General features: G+C 51.2%; 1 protein-coding gene across 1 annotated transcript in view; it reads right to left on the bottom strand.

Annotated features, from left to right (window-relative positions):
• Positions 1-741: 741 nt before the first annotated feature.
• The window catches only part of GALNT17 (polypeptide N-acetylgalactosaminyltransferase 17), a 208,048-nt gene continuing 192,135 nt past the window's right edge, over positions 742-16,654 (bottom strand). The window contains exons 8-11 of the mRNA XM_014881477.2: positions 13,094-13,231; positions 11,299-11,394; positions 3,881-4,048; positions 742-3,387 (exon numbers count right to left, since the gene is read on the bottom strand). Of these exons, the coding sequence (XP_014736963.1) occupies positions 3,259-3,387; positions 3,881-4,048; positions 11,299-11,394; positions 13,094-13,231 (531 nt within the window). The 3' untranslated portion in view covers positions 742-3,258. The remainder of the gene's footprint in view (positions 3,388-3,880; positions 4,049-11,298; positions 11,395-13,093; positions 13,232-16,654) is intronic.

The following is a 16,654-nucleotide window of genomic DNA, read 5'->3' as shown; positions in this document are numbered from 1 at the left end:
GCTGGACACTGGGGCTTGGAGCAGCCTGGGACAGTGGAAAGGCACTGGATGGGCTTTAAAGTCTCCCCAACCCAGGCTGTTCTGGGATTCCATGATTCTGTCTGCTCTGAAGCAGACTGAGCAGTTTTCCAACATGGATCTTGCCCCTGGGAAAGCCCTGAGGGTGTAAAATGCTCCCCACAAGGGCTCAGGTTTCCATCCTGTGCCATCCTGCAAGAGCCCTGTGGTTCCAAAGCCCAGCAGGGCTGGAGGTGCCCCCTGCCCAGGTGACCCTCACCTGGGTGTCCTCACCTGTGCCCCAGCTCAGGGAGGAGCTGCTGCTCCCTTTGGTTCCACGGGGCCCCCACAGAAACCCTTCCCTCCCACCCAGGAAAGCACCAGCCTGGTGTTCAGGAGAACACGGATGGAAGGATGGGTTCAAGGAGTGCCCCGAGCTCCAGGGGACGTTCAGGAACGTTTGGGGACACCCAGCCTGGGCTCAGGAATGCAAATGATGCTTCATTGACCACATGACATCTCTTTCCAGAGTGTAACTGTTATCCTGGGGAATGGCAGCAGCAGGGATGCAATGGGAGTTCTTCTGTGCCCACCATCTCTCTTGATCTTCATTTCCATTTCTTTTAAAAATGCAAGTTTCATTAAAACAGCAGCACTTTTCTATTAAATGAGTAAGGGAGAGGAATGACTGCCTCTGTATCTCAGCAGCAGAGAATCTTTTGAAAATCACTCAAGAGGCAAGGCTCAAATCAGATATTTAATAAGACTAACTTGGAGATCACTTCTTAAAGCAATTAACAGATGATTAGAGATAAGCGAGATGCAACAACGAGACCCAGATCTCAGACAGATTTCTCCGGGGTGGGGGTGCAGCCCCGGGGTCACCCTGCAGTCACAAACGGTGTCAGGACAGAATAGCAGAGGAAATTCCCACTTTTTTATTTCAGCCTGATTTTGCTCCTGACCGTTTCCAGTGGTTTGGAAGCTGCAGCTGGAGCAGGGAGAAGGGACCAACACCTCCCTGGGGATCTGCCCCAGCTGAGGGTCCTGGAGCCCAGGGTTCATCTCCACCTTCCTTGTGCTCAGTCAGGGGCTGCTGTTCCTTCTGGAGCACGAAGGAAAGGCAGGTCTGAGCCTGAACATTCCAAAGGGTCCCAGAGCTCAGCAGCAGCAGGATCCTCATGGCCCGGGTGTCCTGTGCCACTTGGCACGGGGACAGGGACAGGCAGGGACCGGGACAGAGCCAGCCCTCCTGGCCAGGGGCTCAGCACAGGCAGGATGGAGCCAGGGAGCAGCCACACAGCACATCCAGTCCTGCTGCAGGAGCACAGGAGCGCTGGGCCACCTCGCCCCACCACTGTGACATGTGACAAAAGCCATCTGCTGCCACCCTGGGCACTGGCAGGGCTCGAGCTGGGCTGAATGACAGCACAGGCGACATCCAGGGCCTGTCTGGCTGCTTATCCTGACCCACACAGGCTCCCCCCTCCAATGTCTGCTGTGTTTAAGGGCGTTTTACCAGCTGGACCAGAGCTGTGGGGTCTCAAAGCCCTCAGGGTTTCCTGGAGTCACCAGGAAATTGCTTCTCTTAGAAGGCAGCAACAAAGGCAAGGGGAGCTGGCTCATGCATCCACAGACTTGTGGTCATATCGGGTTTGGAAGTGCTCAAATTTATTACACAAGAGATGATGCAACAGCGAAAAAGAGAGCAAAATTCTACATTGACTCTCTACTCTGCAAGTCAGGACAACGAAGAGGTTTTACTTCATTAAGGAAGGCAGGGGAAAAATCAGAGACAGCCCCAGTGGTTGAGGGAGCCTTGTAAAGCCTAAATGAATAATCAGTCCTAGGTGATGCTCGTTGCTGTAGAAGGAACAATGAAATAGATCTGCTTCTGTTCAATAAATTACTAAAACATCAGTTATAAACCTGCTGCATGGCATTGGAAATTCAGCTCGTTCAACATCCAGGGAGCTTCATCCTGATGCAAATGGAAGACAGGCATGAGTGCTCTGCAGCAAAGGACTCTGTGCACATCCCAGCTTGGGAAACATATTTACACATACATCTCATATATTAATCTATTTTAGTGTACCCTAGCCAGAGGGCAGCCACAAAGAGGATTATTGTGGGAGAAGGACAGGAGATGGGCTGGTTTCTCCTCCCTGCTGAGCAGAGCCTGTGTCCATCCACGTGCAGCAATTCTGCAGGATCGTGTTTCCCTTTTCCAGGCAGCCACAAGTCAGGATCCTGAGCAGAGGTCTCCCAGGTGGATTTGGTAGCCAAGATTTGGTAGCCAGGATTACTGTGAGCCAAAAATAAATTAGCTGAGATCCCTCCACCAGCCTGAAGTGACTTCAGGGCCAAGAATCTCAGCCAAGCTGCCATTTGTTGGTGCCTTGGCCTCCCTCCCTCTCCTCCACAGCTCAGGAAGAGCTGCAGTGACTCTGGGGGGACCTTGGCCAGGCCTGACCAGGCAGGACAGGGGTGCTGAAACCTCAGAGAACATTCCTGCTGTCACCCAGAAGGGCAGGCAGACACCCCAGGTCATTCCCAAGGGGAACCCTTTGGGCTCTCCAGAGGGAGGTGCTGGTTTGGCCAGCAGTGTGTGGGTGATGGGGAGGGGGGCAAGGGGAGGTCAGGGGGTTTATTCCATTGCATTTTTTTGGGTAACTTCTGTGATTAAGGGTTAGAAAGATGCCTGGGAGCTGCTGGGCTGTTTTGCTTCTCCAAAACTCAGGGAAGGGGCTGCTGGATGCAGGGGCAGGAAAGGGAACAGGGAACAAGGACCCAGCAAAACACCATGTCCTTCAAACTCAGCTCCTTTGGGGCTTGGAAACCTTTTCCTCTCCCAAGCTGCCCAGTTTCCACACTTGCCAGGCAGGTCTGTGCAGGGTGGTGGTGCAAACCTCCCCAGCCCTTTGGGAGAGCTTGGAGTTGTGTGGGAAAGCAGAAATTCCCTGTCAGTAAAAGCTCCCAGACTGCCCCAGCTCATGACAGCCACTCCAGCAGGGAATGTGGCACCTCTTGGAGTGCTGGCCAGGGGGAAGAGCAGTTCTGAGCCAGCTCCACACAGCTGGGATCAGCTGGGGGAGACTCACAAATGGGAAAAGTAAAGCCACAAACGCCCATCTCCCCCAGGTCCTCTCCTAGGAACACGAATAAAGCTCTGGTTGATGTTCCATCCTTTCCAAAGGAGTCCACGTGGATCAGTCCTCGGCAGCCGTGGCTCAAGTCAGACTCCCCTGACTCTTTCAGCCTCTACTTGATGAAGTTTTTAATTGTCCACCTCTGCCCTGTGCAGCTGCGAAGGATGAGGTCAATGCCAGCCATGCCCCTGTTCTCCACCTCCAGGCACCGGCCTGTCCCCTTGTTCAGGATGGCTCCGTTCTGCAGGCACAGAAGATGGGAAAAGATGGAAAAATGAAAATATTAATTGCCTGGGAAGCAAACCAGGACCAGGAGGGCAGCCCTGGGCACTCAGCTGGGTGGGAATGCAATTCAAACAATAAAATAATTCCCCGAATAAATGGAATGAGCACCCCTTGTCCCTGACAGCACCCAAAGGACACCTGTAACCTTTAAATCCCACAGCTGCTGGGAAGTGGGACACTTCTGTAAAAGCTGTATTATTTATATTCTACTTTGGGACAAAAGATCAGACATAACCAGATCCACCTTTCTGCTACCAGAGAGGAAACCTTTGATTAGAAATTGTCCTGAAATGCTGCCCTGATCCCTCTTCACCTCCTCCCTCTGCCCCAGCACCTGGAATTTACTGTCCCATGGCACCGTCTCCCCTTTGTCCCACCCCACCCCACGGGCTGTGTCCCACGCAGGGTTTGGGAGGCAGAGGAGCCCCCCGGGGCAGCCCCAGACACACCTGGATGAAGTTCCAGCGTTTGTGGAGGCTGCTCTTGACCTTGTCACAGTCCAGCAGCTGCGGGAAGCGGCTCTTGCCCGTGTCCACCAGGCAGCGCGTGTCGGGCAGCAGCGTGGTGGTGCCCAGGGCCCCCAGGTGCAGGAAGCCCTCCTTGGTGTACCGGGCCAGCTGGGGACAGGGGGACAGCAGGGACACCTCAGAGCACTGGCACAGAGCGACAGAGGAAAGGACAACACAGAGCCCCCGGAAAAATTCTGTGGGGATGCAGCGGGGAAGCAGAGATGGAAGGGACAAATCCCAACTTTCTCCAGCCTTTTATCCCTATTTGGGTTTGTTTTTTTCAGATGCAGGTGAACAACTAAGACACAATATCTTAGGCTGCAATACAGGATGTGACAGCAGTTTGTATTCTGTCCCCATGTGTTAACCCAGCTGGGGCAGTGATCCTGATCTCTGTGCAGATATCCTCTGCTAATGGGCCATGTGTTAACCCAGCTGGGGCAGTGTTCTTTCCACAGCCCATCCTCCCTCCAGGAGATCTCTCCTGTTCATGGCCATGCAGTCCCAGGGCAGGGCTGATCAAATTCCATCATCCCATTGGGAGATGCTCCAGCCAGGGGCAGGAGCCAAACATTTCCTACCCAGATCAAAGCTGAGATTTGGAACAGCAGAGCAGCCTTTTCCCACTGGATCCCAGAGGACAAGAGCTCCCAGACCTTCCTACAGGATCACTGCTTCAACAAGAACACTTCACTGGACTGCTACCACCACCCTGATTAGAGAGGTGTCAGGTTGGATTCTGACTCTGGCAGTGCTTTTCTTTTCTCCTAATGCATGTAATTTTTTTTTCCTATTAAATTGTATTTCTGATGTGGAGTCTCTTACTGGTTTTGCTTTCAAACCAATACACACAGGAAGGAGTAGGAAGAATTCCAAGCCTTAAACCCCTCCTGGAGCAGACTCCTGCAGCCTCCTGGAATGCTGTGGGATGGGGCAATGGATGGTATTCCCTGCATTCCAGCTGGCTGGCTGGTCCTGCTGGCCCAGCTCCTGGCGTGCTGGGTGAGCCAGCCTTGGCTGGGCTGGTGCCCCTGCGTGCCTGGCACAGCCCCCAGGGCTCCAACCAGGCCCAGAACTGGAATGGGAGCCTGGATCTGCCCCACAGCTCAGCCCTTGGGAAAGGCTCAGGATTGCAGTTACCCCCCCATTCCCATGGGATCCAGCTGCCCACAGCTCCCAGGGACTGCCCAGAACTCCCAGGGGATGCAGGATTGATCCTCTGGGATGGAGCAGCAGGCAGGGATAATGCCCTTGGGGACATGGGCATACAAAGGACTCCTCCATTTCAAAGAATGCCACCAAAATCTTTCCCTAAACACATTTAAATTCTGGAGTGAGGAGAAAGGAATGCCAGTGTCCTGCCTTTCATAGTTCAAGGGAAAGATCTCCACAGCTGCTTATTTAAATTATGAATCAGGCCATTATCCAGCAGACAAATAAGGAGGATTCAGCACATTAATTAACTGAGCATATCTGTGACCCAGATGCCAGGGAAGAGGCAGTTAATCCCAGTGGGTGTTTGGGTTATCTGGGCTGTAATAATTAAACACTGGAAATCAAGTTAAAACAATGTAACAGAGTTGGACTGCAGCTCACAACCCCAGGTCCAGTCAGGGCCCGGCTCCCTTGGGCTGGGCCTGGCTCTGCTCCCAGGTAATGCTGGAGTTACCCCTGGAGTGAAAATGTGAAATCAAATCAGGCCCTGAGCTCCTCACAATTCCCTGATGTTCATTGGCCAGGTGTTCCCCACAGGAGGGGTCAGGAGCAGCTCAAACCTTGATCACAGAATCATGGAAAGGTTTGGGTTGGAAGGGACATTAAAGCCCATCCAGTGCCACCCCTGCCCTGGCAGGGACACCTTCCACTGTCCCAGGCTGCTCCAAGCCCCAGTGTCCAGCCTGGCCTTGGGCACTGCCAGGGATCCAGGGGCAGCCACAGCTGCTCTGGGGGTAAAGCTGCCCCATCATCATCCTCCCTGGGCAGGATGTGCCTTTCTGTCTCCAGAGGCTTTTGCAAGACAGAATCACAAAATCACAGAATCACAGAATATCCTGAGTGGGAAGGGACCCCCAGGGATCACCCAGCTCAGCTCCCAGCCCTGCACAGACACCCTAACAATCCCACCCTGGGCATCCCTGGCAGCTCCTGCAGCTCTGGCCTGGGGGCCGTGCCCATTCCCTGGGGAGCCTGGGCAGTGCCCAGCACCCTCTGGGGGAAGAACCTTTCCCTAAAATCCAGCCTGAGCCTGCCCTGGCCCAGCTCCAGCTGTCCCCTGGGTCCTGTCCCTGTCACACAGAGCAGAGATCAGAGCTGCCCCTCCTTTCCCATCATGAGGACGATGTACCCGTGATGAGTCTCGCCTCAGTCTCCTCCAGCTGAACATTCCAAGTGCCCTCAGCTGCTCCTCAAATGCTTCTCCTCAAGACCCTTCCCCATCCTGTGGCCTCCTCTGGATGTGTTGATGAGCCAAGCCTTGAGCCCCACCGTGCTCTCAGCCTGGCAGAGGGGTTCCAACCATGCAGCTCATCTGAACTGGCACCTGAGCACCAAACTGAGAGCAGAGGAAGGACATGGAGGACATGGAGGTGGTGGAGCCAGGTCAGAGGAGGAGCTTGAAGGTCAGGGATTGGAATCTATGGAGCCAGGCTGGGAAAGCTGGGCTTGTGCACTTGGACAAGAGGAGGTTGTGTGGAGACCTCAGAGCACCTTCCAGGCTCTGGGGGGGTTCCAGAGGAGCCAGAGAGGGACCCTGCATCTGGAACTGGAGTGACAGGGCAGGGGGAATGGGGTCAGACTGATGGAAAGCAGGTTTAAATGGGATCCTGTGAGGGTGGGCAGGCCCTGGCACAGGGTGCCCAGAGCAGCTGTGGCTGCCCCTGGATCCCTGGCAGTGCCCAAGGCCAGGCTGGACACTGGGGCTTGGAGCAACCTGGGACAGTGGAAGGTGACCCTGACATGGCAGGGGTGGCACTGGATGGGCTCTAAGGTCCCTCCAATCCAGACCATCCCATGATTCTCTGATGACACTTCTTGTCTTGCAGGAAGGAAAAGTTGCATAAAGGCAAAGACAAAACAGAGACAGACTAACCCTGGCTGTCACAGAGGCAGAAATGACCCAGATGTTCCAAATGGGCAGTGCCAGTGCCCTGCCATCCCCTGTCCCCTCTGGGAAGGAGCGTGCCAGACTCTCCCCGTTGAGATGGCTTTGGCAGCCTGTCCCCACACAGCTGGCCCAGTGGCCACAGGGCACCAGGATCTCTGCTCTGACATGTTATTGCCCAATGTGCTGGGAAAAGTAACTAGAGCACAAATACAATCCTTGTCTGGGAAGGGAGAGGGGCAGGGCTGTGGGGACGAGCTGCAAAACCAACAGGGATGTGAGGCAGGAAATGCATCTGGCAGAGTGAGATCTGTGCGGGAAACAGAGGGGAAAGGTTGGGCCAGCACAGAGCCTGAGCCCCTCACCAAACACAGCACGGCCTCAGCAGCAGCAACTGCAGCCCCCAGGCCAAATCTGAGGGGGATTATCCCCAAAAGATCCCATCTAACTCCTGAGTGCAAGTCCCAGCATGCTCCTAGGACATTAATGGGATTTTCTCCTTTCGGGATGTCTGTAGAGAATCACAGGATGGTTTGGCAGGAAAAGAGGCTTTAAGGATCATCTTATTCCACCCCCTCCCACTGTCCCAGGCTGCTCCAAGCCCTGCCCAGCCTGGCCTTGGGCACTGCCAGGGATCCAGGGGCAGCCACAGCTGCTCTGGGCACCCTGTGCCAGCCCTGCCCACCCTCACAGGAACAATTCCTGCCCAATATCCCACCCATCCCTGCCCTCTGGCAGTGGGAGCCATTCCCTGTGTCCTGTCCCTCCATCCCTTGTTCCCAGTCCCTCTCCAGCTCTCCTGGAGCCCCTTCAGGCTCTGGAAGTGGCTCTGAGCTCTCCCTGGAGCCTTTCCTTGCCCAGGTGAGCACCCCCAGCTCTCCCAGCCTCTCCTCACAGGAGAGGTTAATTCCAAGCTTTAATTCCTCTTTTGTTCTTTTGCTCCTCTCCAGAGGGAGCTGGGGCCCCAACCCAGCCTGGGACAGGACAAGAAACAATGGAAGGACCAAGACAAAGGACCAAAGGAAAATAGTCTAAAACTACTCCCAAGCCAAGCATTTCAAAGTGGTTCAAACTGATGAGGTTTTTAACCCCTTCATCAGGTTGAGTGGCCCAAAGCCACATCCCCTGCCAGAGGCACTGACTGACACCAGCCCCTGGAACATCCTTCCATAAAACCTCATCCAGGAAACTGCACCTGGCCATGCTCCCACCTTCAGCTGTCCCTGGGAGGAATCCCAGGATCTCTGGGGCTGGAAAATCCCTCCCAGACCATGGAGTCCAAGCTGTGCCTGATCCTCACCCTGTCCCCAGCCCAGAGGACTGAGTGCCACATCCAGCCCTTCCTTGGGCACCTCCAGGGGCGGAGATTCCCTTTCAGTGAGAAATTTCCTCCCATATCCAATCTAAGCCTCCCCTGGCCCAGCCTGAGGCCGTTCCCTCTCCTCCTGTCCCTGTTCCCTGGAGCACAGCCCGACCCCCCCGGCTGTCCCCTCCTGTCAGGGAGTTGTGCAGAGCCACAAGGGCCCCCCTGAGCCTCCTTTTCTCCAGGCTGAGCCCCTTCCCAGCTCCCTCAGCTGCCCGAGGGCTGGGGCTGATCCCCCCTGGCAAAGCTGCCCCTCCAATCCATCTCCTGTGACTGTGATTTCTGGCTGGCTGCATCTCAGGGATGGCAGAAAGTTAATTAGACATCCCAGCACCTGGGAAATAAAAGCCTTGATGACCTTCATTGACTCTATTGGAAAATAATTTCGGGTTGTTTAGCTTCCCTTCTGCTCTGAGCAGACCATCAATTAGCAGCCATCAGTAAAATGTTCAGAATTTGCCTTTTACCACGATTTAATCTGATTAAAGGGTGCTGTTTCGTCACCCCTGCTCCTTCCGTGTCCCCCATGAGCTCAGTATTGATGGCTTTGTCCTCAACTTCTGCTGCTTAAATGGGCAAAACATATTTTATCCTATAATTAAATGAAATGCTCTGCTGGGTGAACATTATCTTAAGTTTTATAGCATTATAGTGCTTTCTATCACCTTAATATATCACCATAGCTGTGTCACTGCAATGAGCTATCGCTGCATTATTAGTGTAATACATCATTACAGCAAGGTGCTTCCATGAGGGATTGCCTCAAAGATGAAGCCATCAAGCAGGAAAAAAAATCCATCAGCAGCCTCAACATAATTACAGGATAAAAGGATGATGATGGAATCTCATAATGATTTGACCTGGAAGTGAATGGAAGCAGGGAGAACAGAAGGCTGAAGGGAAAAGAAGAGAAAAATCTCCAAAATTTTACTCAGTGAGGGATGAGTGAGTAAAGGCAAGATGTCATCTGCATTCAGAGCCACCACCCTGAACTGCATCCAGGCTGAGCTTAAACCCACGGGCAGGCACAGGAGAGAGCAGAAACTGGGGACAGGACACGAGGCCCTGAATGGCACAAATCCCTCCTGGCAGATCCAGCACTGCCTCTCTCCCAGCTGGGCTGGGACCCACAGGCACAGGGACGGGTGGGACTGGATTCAGGAAGAGGAAGGGCTTCCAAGGAAATCCCACCAGCCCTGGTGTGGCAGGGAACAGGAGCCAGGGCCCCACTGTCCTGGGGATGTGACAGTGACAGTGCCAGCAGGAGCCCACACCTTCCCCTCCCTCATTCCTGCCAAGGCTGGCAGTGAAGTCATTTCTTTATTCTGAAACAAAGAATGTCTGGGATGTCAAAATGTCTGGGATGGGCCCCAGGATCAAGGAGAGAAAGGGGGATTTTAGGACACCACGTGTGCTCTGGGATGTGAGCAACTCAAAATGAGCTCAACAATTCCTTGTGGGGTTTCATACACATACAAATAAACAAAATTGTAATATATATATATATATACAAAGCAGAGTTTCCATTACTTCTAATTCCAGTCCCAGCCATAAATTACAACCTGCAGCCCAGTTAATTAAACAGTTGTAGGGAAAGTCCAATTTCCTTCATGGTGCCACAAAGGCCATTCCCAAGCTTCTGCACTCACTGATAGCTGCTTAAAACCAGCATTTTCCAGGAGTTTCACTAATTGGATGTATCATGAAACAAAGGAACAGCCAAGAACTGGCTCTCAGCTGAAGAGGGAAGGGACAATGTGGAGAGGGAAGATCAGGAAGGATGAAATGGGCAAGCTCCAGGCAGCCAGCAAAATCTGACTTCTGAACATCAGGTAGGGAAAGAAAACATTGTTAAGATGAATCCCAATAACACTGAGGAAAAAATAAATAAGCTGTTCTCAACCATCCATCCTAAAGCCCAGGGTCAGCAGCCAATGTCAGCCCAATCCAGTTTCTCACACAATAATGCACTTAAAGGCTCACATTTCCAGCCACAAAGTGCAAAAGGCACTTGGTGCCATTTAAGAGAAAAATGGGGTGTTTGAGCAAGGGCAGGTTCTGTTTAGCAGGGACTCCATCAGCCCCAGGGACTGATCTCTGTTTAAGGCAGGGGTAACCCAAAGTGGGATTTTCTCCACCCCACAGCTGGTTCCCAGCTCCCCAAGTTCCCCCTCGGGCTCAGATGAACTCTGGGATCAGTCCAGGGTGACTCTGGAGTGAGAACAGGATTTTTATGCTTTTCCATTCCTTGAACTGTACAATTCTTTTAGCTGAAAATGAACCTCCTTGAGCCTGCTGGGCCCCAGATGTTCCAAAACTTTTGGAGAGGCAAAATGAGTGCTGGAAAACAAATTCCAGCTAAGCTGAAATGGCTCATTACCACAGCACTAATTGTTTTCTTCTCCCCATTAGTCTGGGTTTATTCTGCTGGGTGGAAGAGAAGTAATCCCACAAGGGGCTGGGCTGGAAGGGACCTTAAAGATCACCTTACTCCAACCTTCCACTATCCCAGGTGCTCCAGCTCCCATCCAGCCTGGACTGGGGAAGGAAATACTCAGATTGTGTCCATGATTATTGTTATTTAACTTTGTCTGGAAAATTTTACTTTAAATTACAAATTTCAGGTTTGTTAGTTTTTTTGGTTTTTTTTTTTTTTTGGGTTTCAAATTGCAAAAATCTCAACTTTTCAACGTTTCCAAATTACAAATATTTCCAATTTCTTTCAAGGCTTTTCCTTGCAGCTCTGGCAGGATTCCGGGAATCCAGAGGAGGAGCAGCTGGGGAAACTCCCGAGGTGTTTTTAACCCTGGAGAGCGAAGGCACAGCCACAATGCACAGCCCCAGGCTGTCCCCTGTCCCCTGTGGTGGCACCTGGCCGTGGCAGTGCCAGCTCACCTGTGGGCCCCAGCCATGGCACGGGTACAGAATTGCTGTGTGGTTCTCCTGCGGGCCCTGGTCCAGGCACACGTCCTTGGCTTTGTTGTTCCGCAGCTGGCAGGGAAAAAATGGGCAGAGTTCAGGGACAGAAGGGGCAGAGTTACAGCAGAAAAAGGGCAGAGCTGTGGCACAAAAAATGGCAGAGTTGTGGCAGAAAAAGGGGCAGAATTATGGCACAAAATTAGCAGTGTTATAACACAAAAGGGGCAGAGTTACAGCAGAAAAAGGGCAGAGTTATGGCACAAAAAGGGGCAGAATTATGGTAGAAAAGTGGCAGAGTTAGGCACAAAATGGAGTGGAATTATGGCAGAAAAAAGGAAGAATTATGGCACAAAAGTAGAGTTATGGCATAAAAGGGCAGAGTTATGGGAGAAAAGGGGCAGAATTAAGGTATAATAGGGCAGAATTATGGCAGAAAAATAGAATTATGGCACAAAAGGGCAGAGTTATGGTAGAAAAAGGGCAGAGTTAAGGCACAAAGGGGGCAGAGTTAAGGTATAAAAGGGGCAGAGTTATGGCAGAAAAAGGGCAGAGTTATGGCACAAAAATAGAGTTAAAGCATAAAAGGGCAGAATTAAGGTATAAAAGGGCAGAATTATGGCAGAAAAATAGAATTATGGCATAAAAGGGCAGAGTTAAGGGACAAAAGGGGCACAGTTAAGGCACAAAAAGGGGCAGAGTTAAGGTATAAAAGGGGAAGAGTTAAGGTATGAAAGGGCAGAGTTAAGGCCCTCTCTTATCAGAGACAAGCACCAAACTGATGCTCAGTTTCCTCTCCACCCTCTCTACCTCTCAGTGCTGTAACATCAGGAATAATCAGGCAAAGAAAACTTTCAGAGCACTAAACCTTCCTTTAAACCCAGGGCTAATGATGAGTGGTTTTGTGTAATAATCCCCATTCCAAGGAGCAATGTCCCTGGCTGTGTTTGGTCATGGGTGCTGGGGATAAACCCAGGTTTAGGCTGCCAGAAGCCTCAAATCAATGCAGAACCCCTCAGATTTCAGTGAAAGCTCAAAGTGCTCAACAAGGCAGGGAGAAAAGCCCAACTCAAACAAGGATCACCTTGGAATCATCACATCCTTGGTCCAGCTGGGCTTTTTTCCAACCCAAACCATTCTGAAATTTCATTTTCTATGAAAATAGATTTTTTTTGGGAGGTTTTAGCTTGAAGTAACTTTCATAACAAATCTTTCCTAAAATGAATAACCCATCTGGAGTGCCCAGGCTTCAAGGAGCCTACTCCAAGTGCCTCTACTCCATCAATTCCATTGCAGCAGAGTATTTGTTATTAGTTCCCATAAATGACTCTTTCTATATCCCCAGAATGGTTTCAAAGCCAGCAGAGATTGAATTAAGTCCCCTTTTTTTATCTTGTCCTTAAGCTGTTGTGACAAGGCACTGAATCCTCCCGAGACCTTGTCAGGAATTAGGCTGAGTTTAAGTCACAGGGTTTTAGAAGATGCCTGTGTATTAAAAATACAAACACAGCTGCTTAATCCGTGGAATCAATGGGAAATATGGATAATTTCAGTCAATTCACTAAATGATGTATTAACATCTTTTACTTTATACAGTCTTCAACATCAGCAGAAAATCCCCAAACTGGTTTTTAGAAGAAACTGGGAGCAGATTTATACAAATGTAGATAATTACACAGGAAAAGGTCAGTTTTCATTCAGACTCCTCTCCTTTGAGGCTGTTTCTCATCAGGGATTATAAATATTAGCAGGCTGAGTTAAGGGACTAAATTACCTCTCCATAAGCAATGGTGTTGTTGTATCTCCTCATTTCTGGATAAACATGGTCCAGGTACCACTGGAAATTTTTACACTTCAGGCTTTTCCTCAAGGCTTTCCTTTCAGAAACATCCCCAATGTCAATTCCTGGATTCTGAAAAACAACAGGAGGACATCAGTGAATGGTCACACTTCCAAAAAAATGGTAAAATGAAAGTATTTCACTGAGCTTTGAGATCCTTTCCAAACTGCCTGGGAAGTGCCCATGGTTGAGTAGTTCCAGGAATTCTTGGATGTGTGTCCAGGGCTGAAATCATCAGAAGAAGATGCCATGGCAAGAGGGGGACACCAACTTCTCTGTCGGGTTTTGAGGGCCCCCTTCATGGGCTGATGCTGGACAGGCTTTGGTCCTCGGGGATAATTTAAAAAAGAGGAGCCAAAGGGAGAGGAAAAGATTTGGAGGAAAGTTGGGAAGTGCAGTGAAACAGTGGGGAGTCTTCTCTCAATTCCCTTGGGTTTGGATCCATCTGACAAAGATTGATCTGTATTTTTGAACAAGGTCTTTTTAAAAGATTTCTCCTCCTGCTTGGGTTCTGAGGCACAGGACCTCCAGGAGAATTTAACAGCAAGTGGATATCAGGATTTAAAAGATGGAAATGCAAACCCTGGCTGGGCACTGAGCACCAAAACCTTCCCTGACCTCACTGAGACACAACCCAGAGGAAGGGAGGGGCAAAAGGTGTAAAATAAATGAGAAAAGAATGAAGGAAAGAGAGAAAGGTTTAAGATTCAAATAACAGCAGAGGCAGACAGCTGAGAATAAAGGAAAAAAATTGCATGAGAAGAAAAGTTGAGGCTGAACCTCAGCAAAACCTCTTGGCAATTTGGGCAATTCCAGGGTGGAATGGTCTCCCTGGAGACAGGGCAGAACCCCACTGTTCCTGCAGACAAGAACCTGAGAAAACCCCTGCAGGAGCTGGGAGCAGGGCTGGAGAGCTGCCCCCCTTCATTCCACCATGGGATCTGGGGAGCTGATGCAGCAGGGAAGCCAAAGGCAGGCACACAGCAGCCCCTTTGCCTGCCTGTGCCTGGGCTCCCACTCTGCTTCAGATCCTGCTCTTGTCTTTCCCAGCAATCATTACACACAACTGGGAAAGCAATTTTCCATTACAGCGCTTGTAATGATCTCCTAATGAATTATTCACTCTGCTTGAGAAGAGACACCCGTTTCAGTGTGCCCCTGCTAGCTGAGAGGTAAAAAAAAAAAAAGGTCCAGTGGAGACAGGCTGAGATCTGAGTGGGTGAGGTGGGGCTCAGAGCAGTCAGGCAGCACCTGGGATGGGCAGGGCAGGGCTCTGCCTTGGCATCACAAAAGAATCCAGTAAAATCCATAAAACCTCCCCCATCCAACAAGGCTTCCCTCAAATTAAATCTTGACTTGATTGGGAAAAGACCTGCATAAAAAACTCAAATGGATTCTGGGGAAGCCAGACCTATTGGGAAGACCTACATAAAAATCTCAAGTTGATTTTGGGTCCCCCAGGCCTGTTCCCACCCCCAGTGCTGATCCATATGATGCTGCCTTTTCCAAGCTCGACAGGATGGATTTTAATCCTTTCTGCAATGCTCCAAAGCTGTTCCTGAGCAAGAGGGTGGTGCCTCACCTCTAAAAGAGAATCAGCCCAAGGATCAGGACTTCTGATCCCTGCCCATGAGCATTTGGATCTTGAAGTCTCGTTTTTAAGATCCCCCAAATTCCCTCTCCCAGCCCCTGGAGTGGTGCCTGTCACAGCCAGAGCCCTCCTGCAGCTCCCTGGGAAAGCAGCTTTTCCTTCCATCTCTATTCCTTTATTTCCTGGTATTTTTGTACCACCTGGCCCTGGATCCCCCCACGCCCAGGACCACAAACCTGCAGCTCCTGGCCCTTCCCAGGCTGTTCCCTAACTGAGCAAAAAGCTGTGACTGCCGTGGCTCCAAATGCCAGCAGCTCTCCCCAGATGTCACCTTTCCTCAGAAAGCTGCAGCAGCAGCAGCTCCGATTTTTGTGTTTTCCTGTTTTTCCAGAGGCCTGGAGCAGACATCAACTGGGGATGCTCCCTCAGCTGCACCAGGACTCAGTAGCTCTTTGAGCCTTAGCCAAGATGGAATATTTTGTGTTCATTTTTAGCACCCAGGGGTGGCTGGAAATAACTGCACCCAGGGGGGCTGGACACTTGTGTCACCAGTCTGACCTCTCAGTGAAACTGGGCAGCGCCCAGTGCTCCTTCACCTGCCCATCCCACCCATGGCCCAGGAGCACCAGTGTCCCCCCATGCCCACCCCCAGCTCTGCCCTGGCAGTGCCAGCAGCAGGAATGGGGTGTGGATCCTGCCAGGGCTGCGTTTGGAGCCAGGAACCAGGAGATGCTCTTGGCTTCTGAGATCAGACACAACCTGCAGGGAGGGCAGAGCTCCAGCCTTGGACCTTCAGAAATTCCTCCTGGAGCCGTGGAGCTTTCCCAGAAGTGCAGGGAGTGATGGCTTGCAGGATGTGTCCCTGCAAATGTCACCTGGACCTGCTGGTGGCACCTCCTGGTTTTCCAAAGATTCTCCAAGCTGTGACATGGCAGGATTTACACCACAATTAATGCTTCAGATCCAAGAAAACCTGACCATTTCTGGGCAGAAATCAAAGGAACCACCAACGCTCTTTAAGGAGGTTTCAGACGAAGGGGATCCTCTTCTATGAGCCACCAACCTCCAATCCTTTACCTTTAAACCTTCCAGCACTGGGAAAACAAACAGCCCCAACCCCTGGGCCACACATCCCTGGGAGTGTCCCTGAGCTGGGAGCCCGAGCTGGGCTGGATGTGACACAGGAAGAAACCCGAGGCACTAAGGACTGACATCAATAATCTTCAGCCAAGGAGCCTGCAGGCAGACTCCACCCGCAGAGCAGTGTCAGGACAGCCCCTCACGCTGGGGAAACACTCAGGGGGAAATAACACCCCAGCCCAGCTTTCACTTAGAGCCACTGACTGATCCCAGCCTGGATATTAGGGCTGGTGGCTCCACTGAACTCGGTGATTTTATGCAGAAACAAAATCTGACCCGATTGTTTGGGAATTAAAAAACTTTAATACTGGAAAATAACAAACTGCAATCCGAACAGTTTGTACTGAACAAACTGGGAAAGATGGTCCAGGGAGAGACTAGAGGGAAAAATGGCAAAAAGCAAGTGTTAGGGCATGGCAGGGGTATTTATAAACTTGGAGGAGGGGAGGAATTAGGGCAGAGTTTAGGGAGGGGATCCAATAGGGAAGGGCAATTAGGAATATTAAAATTATCGCAGCAAAAAGGAACCTATGATAACAAGGGAAGCAGAGAACTTTCTGGCAATGATCAACATGCTGGAACTGGAGGATTCTGGGGGTGATTTTTTACTCACCCCTATCGAAGGGATCTCCCACGGCCTTAAGCCATGATCCTCTACCCTTTTACTGGAGCTAACCCCAACAAACCACACTAAAAAAGGCTGTGGGAGCAGCAGGAACCCCTCCAAAGCCTGCAGCTTCTGGAGCCTCTCCCTCAAAGCTGCG

This window comes from Sturnus vulgaris, chromosome 21, assembly GCF_052056855.1.
Source record: "Sturnus vulgaris isolate bStuVul1 chromosome 21, bStuVul1.hap1, whole genome shotgun sequence".
Lineage (NCBI taxonomy): Eukaryota > Metazoa > Chordata > Aves > Passeriformes > Sturnidae > Sturnus > Sturnus vulgaris.
This window is presented reverse-complemented; position numbering and strand designations above follow the sequence as displayed.